The 16,608-nt window shown below is 49.0% G+C and overlaps 1 protein-coding gene across 2 annotated transcripts in view; it reads left to right on the top strand.

Annotated features, from left to right (window-relative positions):
• The window catches only part of FLI1 (Fli-1 proto-oncogene, ETS transcription factor), a 90,105-nt gene that overhangs the window by 66,172 nt on the left and 7,325 nt on the right, over positions 1 to 16,608 (top strand). For both annotated transcript variants that reach the window (XM_027747956.2, XM_027747960.2), the window contains one exon: positions 3,337 to 3,405. In XM_027747956.2, coding sequence (XP_027603757.1) covers positions 3,337 to 3,405 — 69 coding nt within the window. The remainder of the gene's footprint in view (positions 1 to 3,336; positions 3,406 to 16,608) is intronic.

Genomic DNA, 16,608 nt, shown 5'->3' with positions numbered 1-16,608 from the left:
ATCTGCAAGACCACAACAAAAGCTCAGTCTTAGTTTTGGAGATAGAAGGTTCAGGTGAGCTACTTAATATAGCCAAGACTAAACCAAACTCATATCAATCACCTTCAGTCTCCAGGCAGCACTTAGGTCTGGATCAGAATGGTGCAGTTGTTTCCTGTTTCCTTTGCTATTGAAGGAGTCAGGAATTCCGGTGGCTCTGATCTTTGGGAGATTTCAGACTCCAGCCCCAGTTCTGCAGCACTCTCCATTCTTTGGAGCCTCTCAAAGCATCCCAGTAGTTTTTTCAGGGAACTTACTGTCCATCCTCTCCAAACAATCATCTTTCTTTATATGTTTTTCCCAGTTGTCTCTCCAAAATTGGGAAGCCATACCCTGTTTTTCCTTCTCTTTGTTTATCCCAGCACACCTTGGGATTCCAGGCTGACTGATCTTTTTCAAACACGTTCTGCCTGGTGAATCTTCTCCAGGCAGCCAGTGGGAAGGGGGATTTAATGTTTCCATGCTCTGTTTGGGATGAAGATCAAAAGAAGCCCGAGCTGTCACCTCCCTGGTGATGGGGGTCAGTGTGTGGGGTCTACAAATAAAAAGAGCTTGAAGGGGAAAGAAGGAGACTGTGGTGAGAAGCAGAAATCTGCCTGGTGGTTTCAAGCCATGTATTAATGCCAAAGAAAACTATCCTGCTAAATGCAGCAGAACCTGGGTTGTACCAGGAGCTGTGGAGGGAAGGCCATGGGGCTTTCAGAAAGGGAGGAGAAAAAAGACTTTTTGATTAAATAGACCCCAAGACTGTGAAACTGAGATGTTCCTGCACCTCAGAAGGATGAGCTGCCTCGTGAGAGGGAAGGTTTTACAGGGAAAAACCTCTCCTGCTCTGGTTTTCAGTCCTTCTCCACCTTCCTTTGTAATTAATGCAAGGGAAATAAAAGAAAGGGAAAGGTAGGGGGAACCACAAGGTAAATATTTAATATTAATTATAGGAGACTGTATTGATAACACCAGAAAAATCTGCTCTAATCTCCGGGGTCACACCCCCAGTGAGGGGCAATAAGAACAAACCCAAAATTCATCCCAGCCAAAGCTTTGCCCAAGGAGTGCGTGAGGGAGCAGCCTGGCCTCTGTCTGTCTGTCTGCTTCCCTCTGTCCTGAGCTGTCTGTGCCTTTCTCTCTTTTCCTCCTTCATCGAAACCCTTAATAGGAAACACATTTCCCTTTCTGTGGTGTTCCCACCAGAAACCTCAGACTGCCGGGCAAAGGTGAGAACTTTTAGCAATTAAACTGGGGGAGGCGCCGGCCCTTTCCAGTGGCTTGGGGTGCATTTTTTTGCCTAAAGTAGCTAAAAGTCGATCGCACCGGCTTGTTCGCGGCTATTCATCACCCCGCCCCCACCTCCTCCTGCAACCAGGCATTTGCAGCCTATTCAGTCATAGGAAAGCCTGTTCCCGAATTCCCCAGCACTGCCCTGTCTGGCAGGGCCGGGCTGCGCTGGGGGTTGCACTCAGGGTTCCTTAATATACCCTGAAAAGCAGAGAGGGGTGAGCAGGAGTTTCCCCACAGATATTCAAGAAAGAAATGCCAAAGCCAGAAACCACTGATGAGAACATGAGTTCTGTGGATGGGAACACGAGTTCTGTGGATGGGAACACGAGTTCTGTGGATGAGAACACGAGTTCTGTGCATGAGAACACAAGTTCTGTGGATGAGAACGTGACTTCTGTGCATGAGAACATGAGTTCTGTGGACAAAGCTGCTCCAACACCTCCAGCAGCATCAAAAGGGCAGCAAACCTCTCTAAATACTGAAGCCAATCTTTGGCTGTCCCAGCTTTCCCAGCCAAGGTGCCCTTGGGATCCCTTTGAGCTCTTTACCTCCCACTTCACCTTGTTATCCGTCGTGGCCTTTCGAAACATCCCATCTTGCAGCACCTGGTAGAATCCACCCTCCAGGCTTTGTTTTACAGCCCCTTCTGCCTCTGTGTGAATGCTGTCCTTGGCTCTGTTTGCATTTGGGGAAGGAAAGGAATCCATAGGAACGGAGGGCAGAGGGCCAGGAGGATCCAGCACCTGCAATGGCTCTCAGTTCTGGCAGCCTGATCCTCAGCTCCCACAGGAAAGCAGGACACACTGGGATACTGAGGGGCAAGTGAGGTCAGGGCTACCTGGGATCATGTGGATTAGAGGAATGTGGAGACTGCAGGGCCCAGTCCCAAGATCCTAATCTGGGTACTGTAGGACCCAGAGGTGTTCCTGGCCCTGCCACAGGCCCTGGGGTGCTCAGGCCAGCACAGACATTGGGATTCTGCATTGATTGTTATGTGGTGCTCAGGACTGAGCACCTTCCATGGGACAGAATCTCACTGCACAGGGGCTGGGGGGATCTGAAAAGCAGAAAGGGTCTGGAAAAGCACTTTCCACAGCAGGATTGGTGCCTGCTCCAGTTCCCACCGTGAGTCCCTACAAACAAGGACCTCTGCCTTGGTAGGGATGTCACAGCCTAATGCAGCAGAAACTTTTCCAAGGAACTGGAGGAAAGATGAGCTTGGAAGATTATGTAAACACATATAACCAGAACAACCATGAAATGTGCATTACATGCTGACTTCTAAGAACTCACAGGGTCTCTTCCTCTATTTCCAGGAGAGTTTCCAGGAGAACCAAAGTAAAATGCTCAGAAAACAACATTTCCACCCCAGACTGAGCAAAACAGAGACCCTTCCAATGGGTTCTTTTTTGTGCTGCTCTTGAATAGTTGTGTGTCAAGTGGGGCTGGATGGAAAGGCCACTCTGAACCAAGAAAACTTTCAAAATCCCCAGGGCATGGGAGATGCTGGAATACCAGTGAGGTTTGTGCAGCTTCTGGCCCCAAACCAAGCATGTGACACTCTAAAAATGGCCAGGTCCTGACAGTGCAATTCATGGCTTTTCTACTGTATGTTCCTCAAACAGGAAATTTCTCTATCACAGCCAGAGAGAAAAAAGCTCCTTCCTTATCCTGCAATACAATCTGTGCCACAGTCACTTCTAGAGGCTCTGCTGGGACAGATAATGTACCTGGATAAATGGGCTGGACAAGCTCAGCTTTTATATCAGTTTTCAACAGGGGACATCGAGGTGCTCAGTGAAGGACACAAATGTCTTTATTTTGTGCAAGCAGAGAAACAGCAGCACGTGTGGGACATATAGCTCCCAAGCTTTTAGAAGAATTCCATAGAAAATATGTGCCTAATTGGCTGAAAAATTTGGTCTTTGGGTCCCAATGACAGCATTTCCTCCCTGCCTTCATGGTTCCCCATGGCAGAGCACGTTCAAGCTGCAATAATTCCTTTTCTTTTCCTCACAGGTAGCTCACTGCTGGTCTACAACACTCCATCCCACACAGAACCCTCCTCACGTCTTGCCACCAAAGAAGGTCAGTGTTTTGCATATGAATGTCCTGCCTCCCTGTGCTCTCATGATGGCTTTGACTGGGTTAAAACTAGACCTTTTATATAATAACCCTGGTGCGAAAACGTTCTGCTCTGCTCTGCCTGCACAGCATTTCAATAGAATAATTAAATAAATAGAGAAAGTGGCAGTTTTCAGCCCAATTCCAATGGTGGAAATCCCATCTCTGCTGGGCCAGCCAACACCGTGGCAGAAAAGGTGTGTCTGTCACTGTCACACTGTGTGCTGCTGAGCTGCTGAACTGATGGCATAGTTTCTGCTCTGGATGGGAAACAGTTCCAAATCTCAGATGCACAGCCAGACACACTGTTTGTCTCTGAGTCTGTAGTTTATCTGAGTTTATCTTCCCACCATAACGTCCATTCCTGACTAAAGGCCACTCAGGTATTCCAAACCCACCCAGGAATCTGGTTTCAAGCAGCAAGGAAGAACAAATGTACCTTTCTGACACTTCCATTTTGGAACATTTGGATTTTCTTTTTTCAAACCACCCCATTTTTTTTTAATCTGTTAGAAATTCTGATGATGTAAACCTTGAAGTTTCAAAGTTAACACTCAAGAGGTTTCTTCAGGCTTTTGAGTTGGTCGTGTGTCCTTCAGGCAGGTGTCTCAGGTTATCTTCTGCAGCTCCAGTCCTGCTCCTTTTTCTTGTTTTTAAGGACAAACTGGATTCTCAGTCATGCTAAAGTTGTGAGAGTTGGTGTGATGGGTGTGATCAGAGAATCCCAGGCTGGTTTGAGTTGGAAGGGACCTCAAGGGTCATCTCATTCCAATGCACTGCCACGCGCAGAGACACACGTGGTGCTGCACAACCCCTGCCTACATAAGACAACAAGTCCCAGTCGAATTGATAAAGGCCAAATAGGGTGAAAAAAGAGTAAAAATCTGCTCTTGTGCTCCATAACTCACTTGTAGGAGTTTATAACTCACTGTGTAGGACTGGGAGCCTTTGGGCTTGGTCTTCCTTTGCCTTTGTGCAGCTGCAGGAACGTTGGGCTTGTTCCCTGCACTGTGTTCAGCTCCTCATTTGAAAAGTTTCTGGGACAAGTGTGCAGTGTCATGTCTGTGAGATAACCCCCCTAGGACCAGCCTCCTCCTGTGCCCAATCTCCTCACCTCATATATAAACACCCTCATGGGTGTTTATACACACATATATTTATAGACATATTTATTTTTATATATTTGTGTATAAATATTACATAAATAGATATTTATATATTTTATATAAACACATATATGATTTTCAAGAAAACTCATCTTCATGGACGAGCCACAATTTTGCATTTCGAAGAATAGTGGGGAAAGGCAGAGGTTCTTTTATTTAAGCAGCTGGAGAGACAAAAGCTGCCATTTCCCTGAAAGGCTGCAGCAAACAGCTCCCACATTTAACAAGCTCCTGCATGGAGTGTCTGGCTCCCTCCTCGACTTGCTGCTCTCCCAGCCAGCCCTTCTTTCCCCTTGCATTTCATCTCCAACATCTGTCTTGGACCCTGCACACGACATCAGGGCTGGTTTTTCCAACAGCTCCTTTTGTGCAGCCTGTAAATATCCACTTGAGCTGTGTGTTCCCTGTTCTCTCTGCTGAGACAGGCACTGATTGATAAAACCTGGGATATTACAGAGACAAAGCCCTTCAGGCTCTGCTGGGACTGCCTTGCCACTGACAGTCTATTTAGAACTGATAAGAGCTGGGCCTGCTCCTGGGTGAATAAAGCACACACGTGCTCCTCCACAATTCCCCCTAAACACCCCCAACCCTCTGCTCTGTCTGTCTCAGGCCAGGTGGTTGCTAAAAATAAAGAGAAAAAAAACACAATTTGGTTTTTTTTAATTAAAGAGAAATGCTCTGAATAAAATTGCACTTCTCTGAATTTCTTAAACCTTTTATCTCCGTGACTTGGGCCTTGAGTCACTCAGGCTGAAAGAAATTTGAGGGGAGAAGAGTTCCTCCCCTTTACTTTTACTGGCCCCCGGGGTGTCCCTTTAGTGCTGCCAGCAGAGGTTGGGTTGCTTTCTGTCAGCCTGGGGTTCTGAACTTCCCATGGTACTTTCATCCTGTGGCAATAAAGGACTGAGCACACCCACGGGGCAGCCAAATAAAAATTAAGAGCTACACAGAAATGCTGAAATCCCATCTATTCCTCTCCTGTTTCTTCCTTTCCTCGTTGTTCCTTCGATGTTGAATCTGCTGTGGGATCAACTGCCCCACTTCAACCCACTGATTCATGCTCCAAATGTTATTGGTGAGATAAGATGGCAGGGTAAGAGGCAGGAGAACATGACAGGCTGACAGGTAAGGAGTTGGGGGAGCAGAATGTAGTGTCTCATCCAATATCACAGAAGAAACTCGTAATGAACATAAAACTGGGCTTGTAATTCCTCAGCCTTGGTCTAGTCCATCAGGCAACAAGATTTTCCTTGCTTCCTTTTAAGGCTTTTCAATGGGCCCACATCAGGATGATGCTGTCATTTTTGGAAAAGAAATTTCAGGTTAAAAATCGTGATTTTTTTATAAGTTAACCTCTCAAAAGATTAAACATTTTCCTTTATGTCCATGCGTCTTGAATCTACTAATCCTGTAAATACTTCTTCTCTCTATGCCTGTGAATAAAACCAGACAAATTTTTCTAACCACCTTCCCTTGAGGATTCCAAAGCAGGAGGATGTGATGAAATAGCACAAGAAACGTTAGAGAGAGGAAAAAAATACCGTTTGCTTCACTCCTCCTGTAATTTTTCTGAGCTCCCACCAGTGATGTCAACAACGTGGCTGTGCAGGTTGCAGGGAGAGCCCCACGCTGTGCATGTACTGACACTGCTGTACACTCACATCCCAGGCATGGCTGGGAACAAACAACCTCCATGGCCAAAGCCGGGCTGCAGCTGCAGCCCAGACAGCTGCAGATGTTCCAGATGCAGCACAGGGCTCCCAGATTGTTCCAGACAGAGCAGGGCAGCGGGGTGGTGCCCCCAGGAGCCCTTGGCCCGTGTCCCACAGCTGGCCCAGGGCTGGTTTCGTGCCCTGGCTCTGCACACAGAGCTGCCTTGGCTGCCTGCAGCTGCAGACTTTACTCCCTTTTTCCCTTCTATTTTCTACCCTCTCACTTCTCCTCTGCAGTGCCAGCTCTGCAAACAGCAGGACCTGCAGCACTGCTGTGGGGGAGCTAAACTGCTCCAGCCACTGCCTCCAGAAACTGCTTCCAGAAACTTCCTCGGCTGGGGCACGAGGCAGCCGAGCTGTGCTCTCCCAGCAGCCAGGTACAGACCTGGGGGTGGCCAGAGGACTCTGGCTGCCTGAGCATCCTCTCCTCTCAGCCCCATAAACACCCCAAAGGATGGCATTTAGCATCATTGGGACAAATTGTCTTCAGCTGCCTGGGAGAAATAAATTGCCCTAATGAAAATCACCAGGAATTTTTGGCTAGAGAGCAATTTTCTGGGAAGTGTAACGTTGCTGAATGGAAAGATTTGTGTCCCCCTCCCAGCTCCCCAGTGGAGAGAGGGGCTGTTTCATTTTCTGTGCCTGTTTGGAGCAATGACTGACCTACTGCAGGTACTGGAGACACAGGACAAGAATCTGAGCCACATCATCTGTGAGTCCAGGGAGATTTAAATTGCTCTGCTGCAGAATGGTGTCATTCCAGTAGGTTTCCATGGGGAGATGGAAAGTATATTCACACACAACAACATTCAGAGGCCACAGGGCTGTGTCCCAGGTGGCTCTGAGCACTCTGGCCTCCCTCCAGCACATTTTAGAGGTCTGTGCTTGCTATGAGTGTTCAGGGGCTGTGTAATTCCCGTGTTTAGAAGGCTGTGCAATTCCCATGTTTAATGTCTAGAAGGCTGTGCAGGGGTTGAACCCAGGTAGGGCAGAGGCAGAGTCGTGGAGTGTTGCTGTGTGGAGTTCTACATCTGCAAACAGGCCTGTGGCAGTGCCTGGGGTGTGTGGGGTGCTTTTAACATGTGCTGCTGCCCAGGGAAGTGGGGGCAGTGCAGTGAGGTGGCAGAGTGGGGGGAAGGAAGGCTCAGTGTCACCCGTGAGGATTCACCAGAGTGATTTCTGGAGCTGTTGCCCCCAGGTTACAGGTATGATCTCGACTAAAATGCTGCATTCAGCAGGTCTGGCCCCCAGCACTGCCCTCTGCACACACCAGGCTCAGACCAAGGCAAGAAAATCACAGAATCCCAGAATCATTTAGGCTGGAAAAGCCCTCCCAGCCCATGGATCCCCCCTGTGCCCCATCCCTCCCTTGTCCCCCAGCCCAGAGCACTGAGTGCCATGGCCAGTCCTTCCTTGGACACCTCCAGGGCTGGGCACTCCAAACGTCCCTGGGCAGCCCCTTCCAGTGTTTAACAACCCTTTCAGTGTTGAAATTCCTCCTCATGTCCAACCTGAGCCTCCCCTGGCACAGCTTGAGGCCGTTCCCTCTCATCTTGTCCCTTGTTCCCTGGCAGCAGAGCCCGACCCCCCCCCCGGCTCCCCCCTCCCGTCAGGGATTGTAGAGAGTGAGAAGGTCCCCCCTGAGCCTCCTGGAGCTGGCTGAGATCAGTGGTAAACCAGCACTAGCCCAAAGTCTCATAAATCCAACCCAAATTCAAGCAGAGCACGGGAAAAATGGATGTGCCACCTGCATTTTCAAAGAGGGAAGAAATCTATCTGTGCATCCATGAATATGGATGGAGGAGATGAATTTTAGAGGTTGAAGTCTGTGGCTATCCCATGTTTATGTTTGGATTTTAGAGGCAGTTGTGTGAACAATAAGCATGTTTGGGTGTAAAGTGTGTTTACTTGGATGATTTATTGGGTTGTTGGCAAATTTAAGAAAATAAATAAACCAGTGAGCCCTGAAATCCACCCAGTGTGGGTTCCCGTGGCTTTGTACTCATGTTCATTGCGAGCCCCTAAGGAAGCGTTTCCTGATGTTGGAGCATCAATAAAATCTCTCTCACACCAATTCTCTGGTACCTCACAAAACACGAGTCCGTGCAGCTGCTTTTTGTACCATCAGGGCTGCAAACTCACTCCTCTTTCCCCACAGCTTCCTTCAGATTGGTAGGAACTCTTCAAAACCTGTGAAATTCAGTGACAATTTGGGGTGACAAGTTCAAAAGTTGGGGAGACTGGAGAAAGGGGGGCGGAGAGTGTGGGCAGGGTGGTTGTACGAGCACAGTTCCCACAGGAAAACACTCTCAAATTCCTGCATAAAATTCTTCTCCTGAAAAGGCCATTTTTCAGGTCTAAAAGGTTGTCATGTGAAAAATATTGACCAGTTTCAATAAACTCTCCTTGGAGTGTGTCAGTGCAGCCCCTTTTCACAGCAAAGGTTATAAACCCTCCGGCTTCAGTGGTGTCAGAGAAAAAGCAGTTGCAGTCTGTGCCTTCCTCATTGTCTGTACTTGCTAAAACATTTCTCGATGATATTTGTGTGCCTGGTGATGAAATATCCCATTTTTAGCTCCGCAGCAGAAAAAGGGGAGGCTTTTTTAGTGCTTCTTTTATTTCCACTGTGTGGCCAGAGCAGGGATTTATGATTCCAGGAGAGACAGTAGCAGGCGCGCTCGGATTTTTCTTTTTATACTTTCTTTTTTTTAAATTGTTTTCCTTTGAAATTCCAGAGTTAGTGTTTTGTCTGCTTTCTCCCTGACCCTCTTCGGAGGCAGGCGTGTGTTTTTTCACCAGAAAAACTGGAAACAAAGAATCGTTGTCTTTAAGCTGTAGCAGGCAGGAAACCCAACTCACAAGGGATCACCCCGAGCCAGCGCTGTCCCAGAGTAGACTCCAGTTCTCCGAATTCAACCTGACAGCTTGTCTGGAGCACTTTCTAAGTAACCATTATCCTTCCTTTTCTCCCAGCAAAAGAGCTATTATTTTTTTTGCCTGGGGTGCACTGCAAGCAGTGTTTTTGCACATGTGGGGGGGTCACACATTTGCTGGGGTTCAGCCTCTGCCTCAAAAGCTCTTGAAGCGCCCTGGCTGTTTCCTAAGACAAGGGTGAATTTGTTTCCTGATAAAATTTGCTTCCTGCTAATGAGTTAATGGGCAAATGATGTAAAAATGCAATGTCTGTGCATGTGTCTCTTCCCTTTTCTCTCATGTGTGCTGCCTCTGGCTTTTTGCTCCATAAGGATCAGGTTTTTTACTTCTGCATTTGTGCATTTTTCAACAAGGGCAAACTCTGAGCGCATTAATGGTTTGGTTTCACCCCGAGTGCGAGGGGGAAAACATCCCCAGTGCTGTTGGCACATTTCTGCACACGCAGGGATGATCTGGAGGATTCTGTGGGTGTCCAGGGGATGCTCAGGAACACATCCTTCAGGACTCGTGTGTCTGTGCTGTTGCTCAGCCTGGCACACGTGGCTGTGGCTGCAGCCCTGAGTAGCTCAGTACCACAGATCTTGGCTGGGAAGTGTCTGCTTTTCCAAGCTGGCTCTGGGAGGGATTCTTAGGACACATCCTCCAGTCTTTGTGCACTGTGCATTGGGATTTCTGCTGCTGATATTAAAAAAAGCAACAACAAGAGAAAAAAAAAAACCCTCATTGCTTCCTCCTTTTCTTCATAATGTGTCTTTGTGAGCGTTGCAGGGGCAGCTCAGCCTGGATCAGGAAGTTCCAGCTCTGCAGAGCTCGGGGATGTTTTTCCAGCCACAGGCACAACTGGGGGCTGTCGCCTCTGGCTCAAAGCAAACAGGGAGTGACTCCAGGATCTGGAGTGGGGGAGCAGAGCTCCAGGCTGGGAACTGGGCTGTGTAAGAGCTCCTTGGTGTGCCTGCCCCAAGTCTGATGGCAGAGGGGTCCCCTGGTTCAGCAGGGCCTGCCCTGAGCACGCCCTGCCTGTGCCAGCTGAGGGAGTCCCGTTGGGAATCCCAGATCACAGGATCACACAATGGGTTGGGTGGGAAGAGACCCTAAAGCTCACCTCGTTCCACCCCCTGCCACGGGCAGGGACACCTTCCACTGGCCCAGGTTGCTCCAAGCCCCATCCAACCTGGCCTTGGACACTCTCAGGGACAGGAATCCTGAATCCCAGTTCTTTTCATATACTATGTTAAGCTCCAGATCCTGTCTGATACTGGAAATAAGAGAGCTTCAGCCACAGGACTTAATCCATCACTGGATTTCGAACAGGAGTTAAGTCAGAAATGTTTGATTGCTCTGCTCTGTGTTTCCATAAGGACAGCAATTCATAACTGGGCTCTCAGCTACTTTCAGACATTCCCAAGTTAAATCTGTTCTTCATATCCATGCTCTGCAGCAGATGTCTCATGTAAATCCAGTTCTCACTTGATTTGAGTTGACTTCAGGTCAAACCCCAGTGTTGTTCCAAGCCTGGACTTTGGATCTGTGAAACAGGTTAATAACAACAGAGAGACCAGAGAATCACAGAATCATTCAGGTTAGAAAAGACCTCCGAGATCATTGAGTCCAACTGTTAATCCACACAGATGTAAAGGGTGCAAAAGATGTCTTGATAATATTTTTTTAACTGTGAAATAGTCAGATAGCCTGATAACATAGAAGTTATTTTGAAATTAGTCTGTGCTCAGCGAGTTGTTTCCTCTCAGTGGAGAGACTTAGAATTACTTAATTACGATCCCTGTCCTGGTGATTCTTCAGCTCAAGGAGCAGGATAATGTGTCTTGGAGGAGAAATGAATGAGTTTGGTGCTTGAAGGCACTGGAAAGTCTCATGAGAACAGTCACAGTAACACCGACTGACAAACAGCATGACATGGCACACATGCCAGTGGTTTTATTTAGCAGAAATAGTAAATTGAAAAGCAGAAAAGCAGAACAAATGATGCTCTGAGATTTTGAGGCCTCACAGTTTGACACACATATCACTTGGACCTGGGCTAAAGGTGATGGGAAGTTGGGAGACTTGCATGAACCCCCTCGTGTGGCCACTGGAAAAGGCCAGAGGACTCCTCTCACCTTGCTCTGCTCCAAGGCCTGTCCCACCATCCCTGCCCAACCTACAGACAGCTGACAGCCCAGAGCCTGCACAGAACAGCTGGATCTCCACAAGCTCTGGCTGCTGGCACTGTGGGTTCTCACTGTGTGTGTGGAGCAGTTCCAGCGTGTTCACGGAGCCAGAGGGAGCTACAGAGGGACCTGACGGGCTCCTCAGCTTTTTTGTCTGCTGCCATCATCTAAAACAAGCCTTCTAATGTTTCTAGGAGGACATGGAGGTGGTTTTGGCTTCCTTGCCCCTCCACAAAGCCACAGTCTGGGTTTCTCCTCTCCAGGTGGCTCTAAACACAGCCCCACATCTCCAATGGGATCTGCAGGAGGGGAAGTGAAGAGTGTGAGGGCTGGACATGCAGCACTGGGCACCCCTTGCTGACACGTTTGGTTTGCAGCAGGAGAGGGTTTTGTCCCCAGGTGCCTGCACTGGGCCCTTTCCAAGGTGCCAGAGCAGTGCCAGCACACACAGCCTCCCCTGGGAGGAGCAGCTCCAGGTCTGTGCCCGCCGCTCCCTCTCGCCCTGTAATGGAGTTGCTGCAAAATAGACCCCAAGTGACCATGTAGATTAACCCCAAGCCTGGACCCCCAGGACATCTGGCTCTGCTTTCCCCATTTAGAGCAGCTAATTTAAATTCCAGCCACCAAGCCAGGATCCTGTCTGAAGCAGGACTCCTTGCAAAAACCAGCCTGTGTCCTGCTGGAGAACCCCAGGGCTCAGAAATACAGGAGGAACTGCTCCAGAATAACCTGCCTTGTTTGGGTTGGGAGCACAGGCACTGTATTTCCAGGCAGGACTTGGCCTTCCAGGTTTCAGTGAAGCAAGGAGAAGGGGAAGAAGGCTGTGAATTTGAAGCAGGCTCTGAGATCCACAGGATTCTCCATGGTCCTCATCCAGGCAGGAGAACTGTGAGGTCCTGTGCCCTCCTTTCCTTCTCTCCCTAAAAAGTATTTGCCCAGGTGATCACTTCAGTTACTCCTAAGTCTGGATCCTCCAGGATACCTGGTTCTTCCCTCTGTCTCCATGGCTTAGGACAAACCACTTCCCATCCTTCAGCTCCCAAATATCTTCAGAACTGCCAGCTCCAGCAGGCAGAGATCTGTGGGCTCTGTTGCTCAGCACCTGCTGTGCTGGGGAATCCAGATCCTCACAAGTGTCCTGCACAAGTGTTTCTCCAGCCATCTCCAAAACCTGACTTCAGGAAAACCCTGATGTTCAGAGCACTCTGGACACTGCCAGTGAAGCCCAGCAGTTCCCAAAGCAGTCAGTGCCTGCCTGGAAAAGAGCTGCCACTGCTGCCAGTGATGCCATGAACACAAAAACCATGCCATGGTGTTCCTTCCCAGCCTTGCTTGCAATTAAGGACACTGCCAGACTGAATCTTCTAAAGAAGATTCCCCCATAGTGCTCCTAAAGCATTTAGTCCATAAATGACCCAGCCCCACTGTATCCATCCTAGAACAAAAAGGCCTGAAAAATGAGGATATTCCCAGCCCAGGGAATGTTGTTCTCCTGGAAAGCCTTATCAGGGCTGGTAGCACAAAACAGTGCCTGAAATGGTTTGACTGAAACGGCTCCTCTGGAGAGAGCAGGATGGAGGGGCTGTCAGCACTTCCCAGCAGCTCAGGAAGCACAGGGACTGTGAGCCTATTGTTCAGCTGAAACCCCCCCTCTGGCCCAGGCTCCCAGATTTATAAAACACCGGGGTTGTTTTTAATTTTTCAGAACTTTTTAAAGCTTATCAAGAGAGGGTTTGCTCCCTAATACATCATATCTGAAACACAGCCTTCCTCGTGCCTCACTCACGGGACTGCACTCAGGCTGGAAGGACTGCCAGGGGTTTGGGACTGTGGGGTGGATTGCTGGGGGATTTGAAGCCTGGTTTCCTAAGGAAGGGAGTCTCTGTGTCTGTCCATCTGCCCCAGCAATATCTATCAGTCTGTTTGGATCAAATCTGCCCCAGAGCTCTGGGCAGCAGGAGAGGGGGCACAGCCCCAGCTGGGACATGGGGTGGCTGGAAAGGTGAGCTGGGCTTTGGAGCTGCCTTCCCTTCCCATCCCAGTGCCTCCTGCACACTCCACAGGGCACAGTGGGCAGCCCTTCTCCCTCTCCACACCCCAGGCTCAGCCCTGGCATTCCTGGGACACACTCCCAGATCAAGCCCTTCCTTTGTTGCACCAAACAGTCTGACCAGAGGGACCTGCAAAGCTTTGGCTGATCCAACTCATCTGTTGAGCTTTACAGGTCCCCCTGCCTCATGCCCAGGCTTGGCCTTCCTGATTTGGCCATCTTTTAAGCCTTTTCTCAGCCTTTGCAGAGCCTGGCAGGCTGTCTCACCACTGCTACTTCTGATTTACACCTAATTCCAGAGGAATCACTAGACTCTGAAAGGGGAGTTGCTCAGTAGAAGATTTCCAAGTGGCACAGAGGGTGGAGAGGCAGAAGGTGAGGGAGATTCGGGGTGAGAAAGTAGAGACCAAGGCTAGAAAGGGTCCAGAGATCAGTGCTACAGTCTGCTCCACTCAGCCTGATTTCTGGGAAAGTCAGTTCATCTGGAAAAGGCAGCTAAAGCCTGAGGAAAGTGTCTTTACGCATGCAAATAAATAAAATGATATTTAACCTCCCTCCCGGGCGCGCAGTGAGTGCGAATGTTTGCAAAGCTGTGAGATCCTCGGTTGAAAGGTGCTGTGAAAGTGCAAAGCATTATTAATATCCTTTACCTTCCTCCTAATAGAGTCTGCGTTCATGCTGGGGAATTGCTGGACATAAACCAGACAGCTGCACAATGACATTTCTTGAAAGCATCTCTGATTTATTTTCTGCTCTTTAATTCCATTTTGTATTGAACACACATTTGTCATTGGACTGTTGTTCCACGGGGCCTTTTAAGTCTAAACCAGACATGGGGACCTGATCCTTTGCTGGTGTAAATTTGCCCCCGACTCCACTGTTGCTATTTGCTGATTTACACTAGGACAGAACCTCAGGCCAAGTCTTTTAATTGAATTTCCATCGCATGGCAAGTTTTGGTGTAAAACCCAAGTGGTTTTAATGGCAGATAAGGCTCCCTGTCACTGTCTGGCTGGAGTTCTGTAGGATCTCTTCGAGCCACTGGGCGTCAGGTCCTGGGAATGATCTGTTTTTGCAGGAACCCGAGTCTCTGGATACGTTCCCTGGCTCTGCCTTTTCCATTTTGCTTTGAACACGTTCAGCTTTAGAGTCTGGGCCTGGGAGCTGGGAGGGCTGGGGTGGTTCCTTCACGTTGCACAGATTCTTGTGAAATAAAAATAGTTTTGTGGATTTGGACGATTATTTTTGAGAGGGAGAGAAAGAGTTGGAAATTTGCAGTAGCTGAGTGCACACGTTGCTTCAACAGCAGTGTCTGTATTGCTGATTATTGCATTTAACCCTTCTCACCATGGCAAAGTCGTGCTCAGAGCTGTCTCATCCTACAACACAGTATATTCCCACACTTTATACAGGGAGAACTAAGGCAAAGGAACTCAGTCCACCTGGGCACGGTCACATTCACACTTCCAAGCTGACATTTTACATCCTAAAACTCCAGCCTACAAGGAAACCCATTCAGAGAGGTTTGGAATGACAATTTTGACCAGGCTTAGCCAAACTTGAACCAAGCCTTGATCCTGCCCAGCCATAGAGCCTGGTCAGCACATCTGGAATAGTGTCACTTATGGGCTAAAACCCCTCTTTCTGGGACACTGTGAGCAAAGCAGGCTCCTCCTCTGGGACAAGGGTTCTCCATCTCTCCAGATGATGCCTATTTATTTACTCAAAACACACCAAGGACTGAATCAACCAACCCCTTTGTAGGAGTTGCTTCACTTGAGTCAGTGACCTGACCCCAAAAAATCAGAGAAAACTGAACATTTTCAACGAGTTCTGTACTTTTTGCAAAGAAACTTTCCCCAATTTGAAAAGGATTTTTCTGTTGGAAAATTAATTTCCACCTTGCTTTTTACCAGGATAACCACGTGACATTTCCATTAACATTACATTAGGGCCAAACTCTTTATTGGCTGAATTAACCAAAATGTACATTAGCATCTAAATGAGTGGAAATGTCTGAAGGTTTTGCCTTTCTTAATGCAGGACTCATGGTTTTTCCAAATATTTCCCAAAGCATCTCTCTAATAGTTCTAGTTGTAATCCTTCAGAAGGAGATCCCAGGGGAGAAATGGAAGTCAGAGCCTGGCTGCAGGGAGGACATGGGAAAAGGCTTCATCCCTCGTCCCTGCTCTCCTGATCTCAGCCCCTGATAGAGCTCTGGCTCACTGGGATGGAGCCAGGATGGTTTTCCAGCCAGGAAAATGCCACCAGGGCGAGCAGCACCTTGTTTACAGCAAGGACAAGCTGAGGGCTGAGCTTGGGATGAAGTTCCTGGAAGCACCAGGCTGCAAACCAGTGTCCAACCCTGCTGAGCCTTGTCCGGCCTCGGGAGGGGGGACAGGGATCACTGCTGGGGACAGGGATCACTGCTGGGAACAGGGATCACTTCTGGGGACAAGGATCACTTCTGGGGACAGGGATCCCTTTGGGACAGGGAACCCTTCTGGGGACAGGGATCCCTTGTGTGATCAGGGATCCCTTCTGGGGGGCAGAGTTCTCTTCTGGGACAAGGATCCCTTCTTGGAGAGGGATCCCTTCGGGAACAGGGATCCCTTGTGTGATCAGGGATCCCTTCTGGGGACAGGGAACACTTCTGGGACAGGAATTCCTTCTGGGACAAGGATCCCTTCTGGGATCAGGGCTCCCTTCTGGGACAGCGTGGCTGGGGCTGTCCCCTCCCTCTTCCCGGGCTGTCCCATCCCACTCAGTCCCCGGCTGAAACCGTAGCGGTTTGTTTTTCAGTCTGATCTATTTGCAGTGGGGTTTGTGGTTTCTGCAAAAAGGGAAAAAACCAAATAATTAAAACAAAAATAAAACCGGGCAGATTACACGAGCTCTGTTTCCCCCCACTCCCCTCTCTTCCCTCCTCCTCTTTCTCCCCTCCCTCCCCTTCCCTCCGTGTTTTCCTTTCCATGCCAATAACCAGAGGGCTGGAATTTCAAAGCTGCAGCGGCTTTCCCAGCGCCGGCAGGAATGTGCAAGTGCCTGGAGATGTATCCACAGGGAGCTGTGCAGTCCTGCCGTGTCCTGGGATGTATCCACAGGGAGCTGTGCAGTCCTGCCGTGCCCTGGGA

The sequence above is a fragment of the Pipra filicauda genome, unplaced genomic scaffold (genome assembly GCF_003945595.2).
Source record: "Pipra filicauda isolate LSUMZ 115617 unplaced genomic scaffold, ASM394559v2 scaffold323_size1005334_pilon, whole genome shotgun sequence".
NCBI classification, from domain to species: Eukaryota; Metazoa; Chordata; class Aves; order Passeriformes; family Pipridae; genus Pipra; species Pipra filicauda.
This window is presented reverse-complemented; position numbering and strand designations above follow the sequence as displayed.